The sequence below is a fragment of the Leucoraja erinacea genome, chromosome 4 (assembly GCF_028641065.1).
Source record: "Leucoraja erinacea ecotype New England chromosome 4, Leri_hhj_1, whole genome shotgun sequence".
Taxonomy (NCBI): Eukaryota; Metazoa; Chordata; class Chondrichthyes; order Rajiformes; family Rajidae; genus Leucoraja; species Leucoraja erinaceus.
The window spans coordinates 36,073,227-36,087,100 of record NC_073380.1 but is presented as its reverse complement, the minus strand read 5'-3'; the positions used below and the strand labels follow the sequence as shown (position 1 = coordinate 36,087,100).

The following is a 13,874-nucleotide window of genomic DNA, read 5'->3' as shown; positions in this document are numbered from 1 at the left end:
CTGACAAAAACAAAAAAACACCAATTATATCAGGTGATGTTTTGTATAGATCAATTCCTTTGGCAATTTGCAATACACAAAAATAGGCTTTAAGCAGGAATTAACTAAAATAGGATACAAAAGCAAAGCTATTTAGAAAAATCAGGTATTTTCAAACTCATTGCAGTTTACATGGTTCTGAAGTCACCGTTCAATGTAACAATGATTATTTTCTAATGTTACAATATTGTCGATAGCCCAATTCAGTATGGCCTTCACTGATACAGGTGCACAACCTTTTATCCGAAAGCCTTGGGACCAGACACTTTTCGTAATTCAGAATTTGTCGGTCTTCGGAATGGAAATTTTTTAGCGTAGATTTTAATGGCTGGCTCAGTGGTAGAGTGTTCGGCTCATATCCGCAAGTTGCGCCTTGATCCAGGCAGTTACTCGGTCGCGAGTTTGAGTCTTCAATGTCGTTTTTTCTTGCAGAATAAATGTTTGTATGAAATGCAGTGTAGGAGAGGTGTACTGACTGTGTGGGCAGAACTTTGGAAGTGATTGCCCACCAGTCTAAAAAGCCGCTGTGTCTCCCTGTCCCTGGAATAGCAGGGGGCGATCAAACAGCACAATACCCCCCTCCCCCTCCAACTCCAGAGGAATCCGCTCCCCGATGGGCCGCTACCGCGACAAGTGGCAGTTTGCCCACAGCCCGAGCTGCGCCACCCCAAGAACACCTTGCACACCATCAGCTTCTGCCCCTACGTGTTCCTCTGGAGTTGGAGCGGGGCTGGGCTGGAGTTGCTGCTGGCTGTGGGTCTCTGGGATCTCCATGCTTGCAGTGGGCCTGGGGGTCGCTGTCACGTTGGTCCTGACGTCTCCGGCCACCCCCCTGGACTGGAGCTGAGACTGGGAACTGTACCGCCCTTGCCCCCTCCCTCTGCAACTGCAAACAACCCCACTCTCCTGCAAGGGCGGTACAGTTCCCGGAGGATAGCAGGTGGCCGGAGACGTCAGGACCAACAGGAACCCGCTCCCCGATGGGCCCCTACGACGCCCCGAGCTGCGCCCCGTCATCCGCAACCCAGGTTCCTCTGTAGTTGGAGCGGGGCTGGGATTGGCTGCTGTTGGCTGTGGGTCTCTGGGTTCTCCGTGCTTGCGGTGGGCCTGGTGGTCGACGTTCAATTGGTCCTGACGTCCTGTCTCCCTGTCCCTGGAATAGGGGGCGATCAAACAAGCTGGGCTGGAGTTGCTGATCTGGGATCTCCGTACTTGCATTGGGCCTGGGGGGTCGGTGTTCCGTTGGTCCTGACGTCTCCGGTGACTGGCACTGTGCTGCTAGCATCGCGACGTGAAGACAGTACAAAGCCCCCGCGCCGGTGCAATGAGCGGGGAGCTGGAGAGGGGAGGGAAGGGGTCACACACATGGCCGGGAAGCAGAGGGGTGTAGGTGGGGTGAAACTGAAGGGAGCGACAATCTACTGCTGCCTGCACGCTGAGTTAAAAAGTTCCCACGCAAGACTCACGATACACTGTGTATCGTGAGTCTACCGTGGGAACTTTTTAACTCAGCTGGCAGGTAGCAGCATATTGTCAATTATTAACCCTCCCGCGCAATATACCCTCACCTTCTCTTTTATGAATGGGGATTTAGTTCCCCTTTCTTTGAGGACCGACCGGAGGTTCCGCTGTCACCTCTGCGGGCCGCCCTCGGTGAACGTTTTCAAGGACCTTTCTTCAAGGACCGAAAAAATTTCGCTATTCGGAGGTTTTCGTTATTTGGATCTTCGGATAAAAGGTTGTGCACCTGTACTCTGAAAATTTCAACTTTTGTTTTACAAAGCTGAATTGAAATAATCCCATACTACTTCCATTAATATAAATTAGATGGCAAAATATTCACAAAGGATCAAGAGGAATTATGATTTTATCCATTGCCATTGAAACTAAATCTATTTTCAAAATAGGCCAACTTCCACACACAAATGATAAGTACATTAGTTGAACACTCTAAGCATATCTTGTCCAGAATCTAGTTGGTTTAAATTTCAATGGTGTTCATTAAATCCATTTAGATGTGGGAATTGTATTGCACAAACTGAGTAATATGCTGTGTTTGGTGGCTAAGAGTGTTCATTGTTTTCAGAACCACAGCCTTGCAGAAAACCAGCAGCTTCAGAAATGAAGAGGGGAAAACAAACAAGTATCTTCTCTTGTCCTCTTGACTAGAACCATTTGCAGAAGATCTTAATTTATTGTAACTAAGATGCAGGATAATGACAAGTGAGGTGGGACTGGGGAGCTCTTGGTCTTCCCATGTATGAAATAGACTTTGAGAGGCCAAGAGCAGATGGGAATTTAATTTTAGATTAGTAAGAGGATTGGTATAGAGTTTTCTTGACTAAGAAAAGGAGGGAAAATGACGTGGGAAAGTTAAACAGTTTCAAGTTACTAATGGGGAAAAGGGCATTAAGAAAATAAGTCATGGTTAGCTTTGGTTCTCAGAATAATTCCACAGTAATGAGTACTCTTGGAAGACAAGACTGAGCAAGACTCAAATTAACATGTACCATGCTCGATTTGAAGAGGAATGGCTAAGAAAGTCAGGGCCAGGGCAGTTCTCTTCTGCATCCTTTGGTGGAATGAATAGGGAGAGAGAGCACAAACAGTTGTGAGAAGTAGCAATAAATAAATCAACAGCAGCAGTGGAAATATGCACAAAGGTCAAAAGACTCGACCAATGGGAGTCTGCAGTTGTGAGCTACTTGCAGGAACTTACACCTGCTTGTGGGGGGTAAAGTAGGAATTGGGCTTTTAAAAGAACATGACATGAGGCATTGATATTACACACATATACGGTTGTGATCTGGACTGAAATCAAAAACATCCTTATGCTGTTCAGTGGAAGACACAAGATTCAATTTTAAAGTGGTTGAGCATGCCATACAGTTGATCAAATGATTTTGCCTACCACTGATGCCACCATAATTCAAGAAGGTGATCCATTAGCTACTTCAACTCATTGCATAGCTCCACCAACCACACCTTTTCAACTATGAATATTATTTTAAAAATGGCAATTGGCTCAGGATGAAGTCAATGTGTAGGAAGGAACTGCAGATGCTGGTTTACACTAAAGGGAGACATAAAATACTGGAGTAACTCAGTGGGACTGGCAGCTTCTCTGGAGAAAAGGAATGGGTGATGTTTCAGGGCAAGACCCTTCTTCAGACAGAAGGGAGAGGGAGACTAAAGATATAGAAAGGTAAGGTGCAAGAACAACATATCAAAGCAGACGATGATCAAGGAAATGTACAATGTTTCATTGTTAGCTGGGGGAAGGTGACAACAAAGCATACAATCAGTAAAATTAATCAGGATAGTGAAACTAGTCACAGAACTAGGGTGGGGGAGCGACACAGAGAGGGAAAGTAAGGGTTACTAGAAGTCAGAGAAATCAATATATCAATGGTTGTAAGCTGCCCAAGCAAAATATAAGGTGGTGTTCCTCCAATTTGCGTTGGGCCCCACTCTAACAGTGGAGGAGGCACAGGACAGAAAAGTCAGTATGGGAATGGGAGGGGGAGTTAATTGTTTGGCAACCGGGAGATCGCATAGGCCTAGGCGGGCTGAGCGGAGGTGTTAAGTGCCAAGTGACAATTGCCAAGCCCGAGTTTGGTCTTCCCAACCTCTGCTCACTCTGGTGCATATGACAATCTAATCTGTTTTGACACAGTTTAAACTTAATGCAACCTGTTCATCTCCATTAAGAGGATCAACTAAATTTAGGACATCATAATTTGTATTTTTACTTGAGCATGTTTAAATATATTAAACTTTCTCAACTGGTTTGGTTTTTCTCACATTTTAATTTTTGAAAAATAATTGCAATTCCTAAATCAGGACGGTTGGGTAGTGCAGTGGTTGACACTGCTGCTACATAGTTCCAGAGACCCATGTGCATTGCATTGCCTTGGGGAACGGGTTGCGTTGGGGGACCAGGCCTCCCGTGGGGGCTATGGGTGAGTGGTGGAATATTGCGTTGGGGGGGACTAGGCCTCCCGTGTGACAGAGACCCAACAGTTGGTCTAGTATCCCTCTAAACCTTTCCTATCCATATATCCGGCCAAGAGTCTTTTGAATATTGCTATTGTACCTGCCTCAAATACCTCCTCTGGGAACCCACCAGCCTCTGTGTAAAAAAGATGCCTCTCAGGTTCCTATTAAATATGTTGATGGACATAGCAGAGAGAACAGGTTACTGGGAAATAGTTGAGTGAATGGGGTTGTTCTGTGTTAGTATAGACTTGATGGACTCATTGGCCTTTTCCTTTGACATTGAGCAAAGCCTGGGTCATGGCCCATGAAGCATTCAAAGCTTTTTCTGCTGCTTCATTGATGGGTTATGCATATTTCAGCATTACCTGCAGCCTCTCTGGTCCTCATCATTATGGATCAGCACGAGCGCAGGGAGCATGTTGGCGTCCAGGAATCTGGGAAGGCCAAGCCTGAATTTACACCATAAATCAGTGGCAAGTGCAGCAGCATGTAATGGCCCATTGAAGATGTGTACAACATTTTTGGCCAATAGAGAGATAATTTCACCTTACACATTTGTTTTTCTCCATCTGAAATTGACTGGGATAGTTTTCAGAATTGTCTTCTTTCTGTTTATTGTGTATTTGTTTATTTCTTTGGGGCTAATCGCAGTCCACCACGCTAACAATGCTATCACACCAAAAATATATAATGTGGAAAGAACCTGGATTATGCTTCAGCAATGAACCTTCACAAGTCAATTTGCAATAAAGATGCTACTGTCCATTATGGAAAAAGGCATTGGTCAAGGGAGTTACAATTTTTAACCCTAGAATAGTTCAGTAATTTCAAAGAAAACACACTAGATTAAATGCAAGGAAAAATAAGATTTCTGTGATAGGCAAATATAGAAAAAAAAAGTCATACCTGAATGTGCAATAATCTTTTTGGTCATTTTTGCTGCCATCAGATCCCACACTACAAGTTCTCCAGACTGACTGCCTGATAGAACAGTGTTTCCATCCCAGCAAAAACACCTGTACATTCAATAAAATATTCCGATTATTTTGTTCTGATTCTCAGAATTAATATTCAACTTCATTTCATAGGCCGTCTATTTGTTTCAAGTACGGCAATCTCTGATTTTATTAAAATGTTATATTCCTAGCTTTTACCTTTGTTGCTGATCTGTAGGCAAGGAGGAGATCAGCATCCCTGTCTGTACGTCAATTACTTTAAGACAACAATCTTCTCCCGCACTGAGAACGTGTCGACTATCTGCAATTGTTATGTTCAATAAGTTAGCAGAATTTACTCAACTCAATAATATAACACAATTTTACATCAAACTATCATAAACTTAATCTGGAGCCACAAGGAACTGCAGATGCTGGAATTTTGAGCAGAACACAAAGCATTGAAGTAGCTCAGTGGGTCAGGCAGCACCTTTGGAAGACATGGATAGATGATTTTCAAGAAGGCCCTTCTTCAGGCTGATTGTATTAGGGGGAGAAAGTCGGAAAATAACTCCTCCCACTATAATCAACCTGAAGATGGGTCTCACCCAAAACATCACCTATCCAGGTCCTTCAGAGATGCTGCCTGACCTGCTGAGTTACTCGAGCACTACATTCTAAGCTTAATCTGCAATTTTATTTTTTTAAGTTCAGGTAATTCTGCTGTAACACAATAGTTGCATTCTTAGGAAAACTCAAATTATAGAAAATTGTGCCATAAAAAGGTGGGGGTTAGGGGCTTGAGAATATCACATGGGCAATAACAAAGTTATTTTCCTGTAGGATTTTCAAACCTTAAGTTATTTTTTTAATAGCTACAAATTTACCGCAAACTCACAATACTAAATTAAACTAAAATACTATTATTTAATAGTATTGTTGCACAAATGTAATTATAAGTGATTGCTTGGCCTCCCACAGCAAAACTAGCAACTGTGTTCTAAAGAGCCAATGGTATCCGAGTACTGTAAAGAGGTCACGTTATGCCAGATTTATTTTTTCCAGTACAGCATTCTTATGTGCTTGTTAATTTTCAAAGTAACTTTTAAGTGATTATTCTCTGACTGAAATCACATCAGAACTAATTCCACCCATATAATATAAATATTGACTCATAATTCAATTAATTAATTGCGTTATATCCAATTAACATCATGGAAACACACATTATATCAGAACTACTTGTAATGATCAGATAGTTTAAAATTTAGTAATCACATACAGATAGTAAAGAAAGACTATAGGGAAACTACAATAATTTGGAAGACATTTATCTTAAACCTATTACTTTAGTAGCAGAACAAGAATTTATTTATGTAGCAGTCAAAAATAAATCAGGCTATCACATCTATGTACCTGTAAAACATTCAGCACAGCAAAACTACATATTTGATACAAAAACATTTTGGAACGAAACATACCAGGACTGAACGATACATCATTGACAGTGCCTAAATGGCAAGGAATTTGATGTAAAATTGTGAAGTTGGTGAGATCCCAAATGCTAATGGTCCCTTCTTTGTTGCCTGAAACAAGCATTGTGCCTATAGGATTCAAGCAGATTGTATTTACCTGTAAAGAAAAATACAACTAATTTACTATCACAAAACGAAACAAAACTTAAATTTTGAGAGACAAGAAACAGCGATTGTGGTAATCTTGAGGAAAGAAATGCTGGAGAACTCAGCAGGTTAGGCAGCATCTGTGTATGGAATGATGTGATGTTTTGGGTGGGACCATTCTTCAGTGATTGGAAGAGTGTGAGAAAGCTGGAAAGGAGAGGCAAGGGGAGGGTAAAGCCTGGCAAGTGATAAGCAAAGATCTTATAGCTCCGCTATAGGATCTTTGGTGATAAGTGGAAACAGCTGAGGATTAAGTGACAAAGGCTAGAAAGAAAAGTGGAATGTAAAGCCAGAGGGAAGAATATGGGAGAAAGGGTAATAAAAGGGAAATATGGACACAAAGGAAACATATGGAAAAATGTGTGCTCATTGGGGAATATCACTTGAAAATGGCGAATTCAATGTCTGGAAGGTCATGTTTGACTAATCTTCTTGAATTTTTTGAAGAGGTTACTAGGGAAATTGACGAGGGTAAAGCAGTGGATGTTGTCTATATGGACTTTAGTAAGGCCTTTGACAAGGTTCCTCATGGAAGGTTGGTTAAGAAGGTTCAACTGTTGGGTATAAATGCAGGAGTAGCAAGATGGATTCAACAGTGGCTGAATGGGAGAAGCCAGAGGGTAATGGTGGATGGTTGTTTGTCGGGTTGGAGGCAGGTGACTAGTGGGGTGCCTCAGGGATCAGTGTTGGGTTTGTCATGTACATCAATGATCTGGATGAAGGTGTGGTAAATTGGATTAGTATGTATGCAGATGATACCAAGATAGGGGGGTGTTGTGGATAATGAAGAGGATTTCCAAAGTCTACAGAGTGATTTAGGCCATTTGGAAGAATGGGCTGAAAGATGGCAGATGGAGTTTAATGCTGATAAATGTGAGGTGCTACACCTTGGCAAGACAAATCAAAATAGTACGTACATGGTAAATGGTACGGAATTGAAGAATACAGTTGAACAGAGGGATCTGGGAATAACCGTGCATAGTTCCTTGAAGGTGGAATCTCATATAGATAGGGTGGTAAAGAAAGCTTTTGGTATGCTAGCCTTTATAAATCAGAGCATTGAGTATAGAAGCTGGGGTGTAATGTTAAAATTGTACAAGGCATTGGTGAGACCAAATCTGGAGTATGGTGTACAATTTTGGTCGCCCAATTATAGGAAGGATGTCAACAAAATAGAGAGAGTACAAAGGAGATTTACTAGAATGTTGCCTGGGTTTCAACAACTAAGTTACAGAGAAAGGTTGAATAAGTTAGGGCTTTATTCTCTGGAGCGCAGAAGGTTAAGGGGGGACTTGATAGAGGTCTTTAAAATGATGAGATGGATAGACAGAGTTGATGTGGATCGGCTTTTCCCTTTGAGAATAGGGAAGATTCAAACAAGAGGACATGACTTCAGAATTAAGGGACAGAAGTTTAGGGGTAACACTAGGGGGAACTTCTTTACTCAGAGAGTGGTGGCTGTGTGGAATGAGCTTCCAGTGGAAGTGGTGGAGGCATGTTCGTTGGTATCATTTAAAAATAAATTGGATAGGCATATGGATGAGAAGGGAATGAGGGTTATGGTATGAGTGCAGGCAGGTGGGACTAAGGGAAAAAGGTTGTTCGGCACGGACTGGTAGGGCCGAGTTGGCCTGTTTCCATGCTGTAATTGTTATATGGTTCTATGGTTTTAAGCTATCCAAATGGAATATGAGGTGCTTGTCTTCCAGGGTGTGTATGTTGAGTAAGCTAATCAGTGCTCTCTTTCTTCTTAATGATGTTCCAAACAGTTGATTTTGGTAAGCCTAAGGTTTGGCTGAACACACTGGCATGACAAATCACTGCTGGGCATGTTGTTTGTGTTTTGATCTTTTTCCATATCTCTGATATGCATATCTGCATTTTTAGGTAGTTACAAATGTCACAGCACACCAAGGAGGCTTTATTAAAAAAACACATAACAAATTAAAAGAGTAGTGTACACAAAAGGATGGTAGATAAAAATGCTGGAGACACTCAGCGGGTGACGCAGCATCTATGGAGCGAAGGAATAGATAACATTTCGGGTTGTGACCTTTCTTCAGACTGATGTGGAGGTGGAGGTGGGGGTGGGGAGCAGGAAGAAGAAAGGAAGAGGTTGAGACAGTAGGCTGTGGGAGAGCTGGGAAGGGGAGGGGAAGGAGGGAGAAAGCAAGGACTACCTGAAATTGGAGAAGTCACTGTTCAGACGGCTGGGGTGCACAAGCGAAATATGAGGAGCTGCTCCTTCAATTTGCGGTGAGAGTCACTCTGGCCATGGAGGAGGCCCAGGACAGAAAGGTCAGATTCGGAATGGGGAGTTGAAGTGCTGGGCCACTGGGAGATCGGGTTGGTTAGTGCAAACCGAGCAGAGGTGTTGAGCGAAGTGATCGCCAAGCCTACGCTTGGTCTCATTGATGTAGAGCTGCTGACACCTAGAGCAACAGATGCGATAGATGAGGTTGGAGGAGGTGCAGGTGAACCTTTGCCTCACCTGGAAAAACTGCTTGGGTCCTTGGATGGAATGGAGGGGGGAGGTAAAGCAACAAGTGTAGCATTTCCAGCGGTTGCACGGGAAAGTACCAGGGGAGGGACATGACCAGGGAGTTACGGAGGGAACGGTCTCTGCAGAAAGTCGAAAGGAGAGGAGATGGGAAGATGTGGCCAGTGGTGGGATCCCGTTGGAGGTGGTGAAAATGTCGGAAGATTATCTGTTGTATAAAAATGGCGGAAAAGTATCTGTTGTGTGAAAATGTCTCCTCCTCTCTAACAGATTTATTCTTGTTTCTCAGTCTCATAATGACTTCTTTGACTTTCATTGGCACAGCTTTGGTCCTCATTTTGATAAACAACAATAAAAGTTTCCAAACGTGATGGAAAGACTGGAGGAAAGACAGAGCTCTCATTAAGGAGGCAATTAAACACACCTAAGCCATTACAAACGCCTGTGAAGCCATGTGTCCCAGACATTATAGTGCCCTGAAATGGGGGGACGGGCGGACTATGTATTAACACAGCTGTAATTTCCACATGGTGAAACCAAACTGTATAAAATTACCCTTTAATAAAATCTGATAATGTGCACTTTAACCACAAGTGATTTTTTCTATTACAAATCTCAAATTGTGGGATGCAGAGGCAAATAAATAAATGATGCGTCTTTGTCCCAAACATTATGCAGGGCACTGAAAATCTCTTGCTTGACTTTTCAGCAGTTTCAAAACAGTTCTGTGGACGTAAAAGCTCCATGGCCCTTTGTAAAGCATAATTCTCCCCTTTGTCCTGAGCAATATTCTTTCTTAAATCACCATAAAATTCTGTTAACTCTGATCAAGTTATGCTTATTATAACTTGTATCTAGCCTGTATACTGGCTAAGTATTTTACGACAATGCTGAAGACGTTGATGGAAGATGCACGTCTAGAGACAAAAGAGGAGCTTGCCAGCTGCATGGAGGACAAAGATGTGTGGTGCGTCCGTCACCGTGCATGTCGGAAGCCAGCTAATGTCGCTAATGTTTTCAACAATTTAATGATAATAATAATTTTAATCTCCATGTACTTATGTACTTCAGGTGGTAAAATGCAGAATAAATGTTTTCTGTGATATAGACTCCTCTTTGCTTCCAGCTGTTGAATGAATAAGTTTATTGGCCAAGTATTCACATACAAGGAATTTGCCTTGGTGCTCCACCCGCAAGTGACAACATGACATACAGTGACAGTTAAGAATGATACATAAAACATTAAACATTAATAATAAAACATTATTGATTAAACATGTGAATTAAATAAAATACCAGAGCAAAAGGATGCTACAGATTTTTGGTTATTGAGTAGAGCTACTACTCGTGGAAATAAGCTGTTTTTATGTCTGGCTGTAGCAGCTTTGACAGTCCAGAGTCGCCTGTCAGAGGGAAGTGATTCAAAGAGTTTGTGGCCAGGGTGAGAGGGGTCAGAGATGATCTTACCCGCTCGCTTCCTGGCCCTTGCAGTGTACAATTCGTCAATGATGGGAAGGTTGCAGCCAATAACCTTCTCAGCTGTTCGGACGATTCGCTGCAGCCTCCGGGTGTCGTGCTTGGTGGCTGAGCCAAACCAGACCATGATGGAGAAGGTGAGGACAGACTCTACGATGGCCGTATAGAATTGGACCATCATTGCCTGTGGCAGATTGTGCTTACTCAGCTGCCGCAGGATGTACATCCTCTGTTGTGCCTTTTTGACTGTGGAGTTGATGGTAACCCCCCACTAAAGGTCCTTGGAGATGATGGTTCCCAGGAACTTAAAAGACTCCACAGATGTGACTGTTGTGTTGTTGATGGTGAGTGGAGGGGGAGCTCTCCTAAAGTCTACAATCAATTCCACTGTCTTACAAGCATTGAGCTCCAGGTTGTTGCGATGGCACCAGGATGCCAGCTGTATTACTTCCTGTCTGTAGGCAGATTCCTCCCCATCCTGGATCAGTCCAATCAGGGTTGTGTCATCCGCAAACTTGAGCAGCTTGACAGAGGAGTCAGTGGAGGTGCAGTCATTGGTGTAGAGAGAGTAGAGGAGAGGGGAGAGTACGCAGCCTTGCGGTGCTCCTATGCTAAGGGTTTGCGGGTCCGAGATGTGCTTTCCCAGCCTCACATGCTGCTTCCTGTCTGTTAGGAAGCTGGTGATCTTCCGACAGAGGGGTTCAGACATAGTTAACTCGGAAAATTTGGAGTGTAGTAGCTATGACACAATGGTGTTGGATGCTAAAATCAACAAACAAAATCCTGGCATTGGTCCCCTGGTGGTCTAGGTTCTGGAGGATGAAGTGCAGGCCCAGGTTGACTGCATCATCCACAGATCTATTGGCCTGATAAGCAAACTGCAGAGGGTTCGTGATATTTTTCAGCTTAACCAGCAAAAGCCATTCAAGTGTCTTCATGACTACAGAGGTCAGTGCGACAGGCCTGTAGTCATTAAGACCAGTAATCCTTTCCTTTTTGGGTATAGGGACAATAGTGGAGACTTTGAAACAGGCAGGGACAGTACAGGTTAGCAGTGACTGGTTGAAAATGCCTGTGAAATTGTCAGTAGTTCGGCACAGAGCTCGAGAGTAGATGGGGTAACATTGTGCAGTCCTGGAGATTTCTGACTTTCCTGTCTTCTGAAAATCCTCTCCACCTCCTCAATTTTTATGTTGATGATGGAGAAATTATGTTGTGCAGCACAAAGGGTGTGAAGTGGTGATTGGAGAGGAGTGGGTGGGAAAGGGTCCAGTGTTTTCAGACTGGAGTCTTGCTTTAAGTAGGAGTGAAGTGGTGAATAGGGAGGAGTGGGTGTAGAAGGGTCCAGTCTTTACAGACTGAGGTCAGGCTATGAGTGGGAGTAAACCGTTGGCTGGAAAAGGGCACAGTCTTTTCAGACTGGAGGTGCAGGAGTAGGCCATTCGGCCCTTCGAGCCAGCACCACCATTCAATTGTAATCACGGCTGATCATCCCCAATCAGTACCCCGTTCCTGCCTTCTCCCCATATCCCCTGACTCCGCTATTTTTAAGAGCCCTATCTAGCTCTCTCTTGAAAGCACCCAGAGAACCCGCTTCCACTGCCCTCTGAGGCAGAGCATTCCACACTCACGACTCTGTGAGAAAAAGTGTTTCCTCGTCTCCGTTCTAAATGGCTTACTCCTTGTTTTAAGTAGGTGTGAAGTGGTGAATGGGGAGGAGTGGTGCATAAGGGTCCATTCTTTGCAGACTGGGGTCTGTCTGTGTTTGTACACCAAAATACTTCCGAACTGGCTACTTACACCCGCCTCGTGTTCCAGCTCAGCCATTAGTTCACAGTTATTCTTCCGAGAGGTAGAGAGATCAGCTGAGGGGCACCTCCAGACCTACGAGCAACAAAAGGTAATAGCTAATGATATTCAGATACCAAAACGTAATTATTCTCCATTTGACTCTAATTAATAAATTGTTAAATGTATTTTATGAGACAAAAATGTACAATAATGGAAAAAGCATTTTTTTTTTAACATACCCAAATGTAGAAATATTGTTCAGCTATTACTTTTTAAACATTTAATGGGCTGAAAGTACAGCGCACAACAAAACTATTAATGGTTTATTTGTTGCTTAGTTACAATAAACTAAGAGTGAAGCAGCATTCTGCAGCAAGGTCGCGCTTGCCGCTTGCAGGTCGCATGCCCGTGGGACAGGCCCTTAAGAATAAAACTGCCAAACAGCCAAACCTTAGGCTTACCAAAATGAACTGTTTGGAACATCATTAAGAAAGAGAACACTGGTGAGCTTACTAATCGCAAAGGTACTGGTAGGCCAGGAAGACCTCCACGGCTGATGACAGAAGAATTCTCTCTATAATAAAGAAAACCCCCCAAAGACCTGTGCAACAGATCAGAAACACTCTTCAGGTGTGGATTTGTCGATGACCATTGCCTGCAGAAGACTTCATGAACAGAAATACAGAGGCTACACAGCAAATGCAAACCACTGGTTAGCCGCAAAAATAGGATGGCCGGGTTAGTTTGCCAAGAAGTACTTAAAAGAGCAATCACAGTTCTGGAAAAAGGTCGTAAACAGATGAGACGAAGATTAACATATCAGTGTGATGGCAAAGTATGGAGGAGAATAGGAACTGCCCAAGATCCAAAGCATACCACCTCATCTGTGAAACATGGTGGTGGGGGCGTTATGGCCTGGGCATGTATGGCTGCTGAAGGTACTGGCTCACTTATCTTCATTGATGATACAACTGCTGATGGTAGTAGCATAATAAATTCTGAAGTGTATAGACACATCCTATCTGCTCAAGTTCAAACAAATAGACTGGATAAGCTAGATGCCAGAAAAATGTTCCCAATGTTGGGCGAGTCCAGAACCAGGGGCCAGTCTTAGAATAAAGGAGAGGCCATTTAAGACTGAGGTAAGAAAAAACATTTTCACCCAGAGAGTTGTGAATTTGTGAAATTCCCTGCCACAGAGGGCAGTGGAGGCCAAATCACTGGATGGATTTAAGAGAGAGTTAGATAGAGCTCTAGGGGCAAGTGGAATCAAGGGATATGGGGAGAAGGCAGACATGGGTTATTGATTGGGGACGATCAGCCATGATCACAATGAATGGCGGTGCTGGCCGAATGGCCTCCTCCTGCACCTATTATCTATGTTTCTATGTTTCTAAAACTCATTGGCCAGCATGATACAGCAAGACAATGATCCCTAACATATTGCTAAAG

The 13,874-nt window shown here is 43.3% G+C and overlaps 1 protein-coding gene across 1 annotated transcript in view; it reads right to left on the bottom strand.

The window, feature by feature from the left end:
• The window catches only part of nsmaf (neutral sphingomyelinase (N-SMase) activation associated factor), a 95,964-nt gene that overhangs the window by 5,220 nt on the left and 76,870 nt on the right, over window positions 1–13,874 (bottom strand). The window contains exons 27-30 of the mRNA XM_055634019.1: window positions 12,432–12,515; window positions 6,455–6,605; window positions 5,193–5,295; window positions 4,945–5,054 (exon numbers count right to left, since the gene is read on the bottom strand). Coding sequence (XP_055489994.1) covers window positions 4,945–5,054; window positions 5,193–5,295; window positions 6,455–6,605; window positions 12,432–12,515 — 448 coding nt within the window. The remainder of the gene's footprint in view (window positions 1–4,944; window positions 5,055–5,192; window positions 5,296–6,454; window positions 6,606–12,431; window positions 12,516–13,874) is intronic.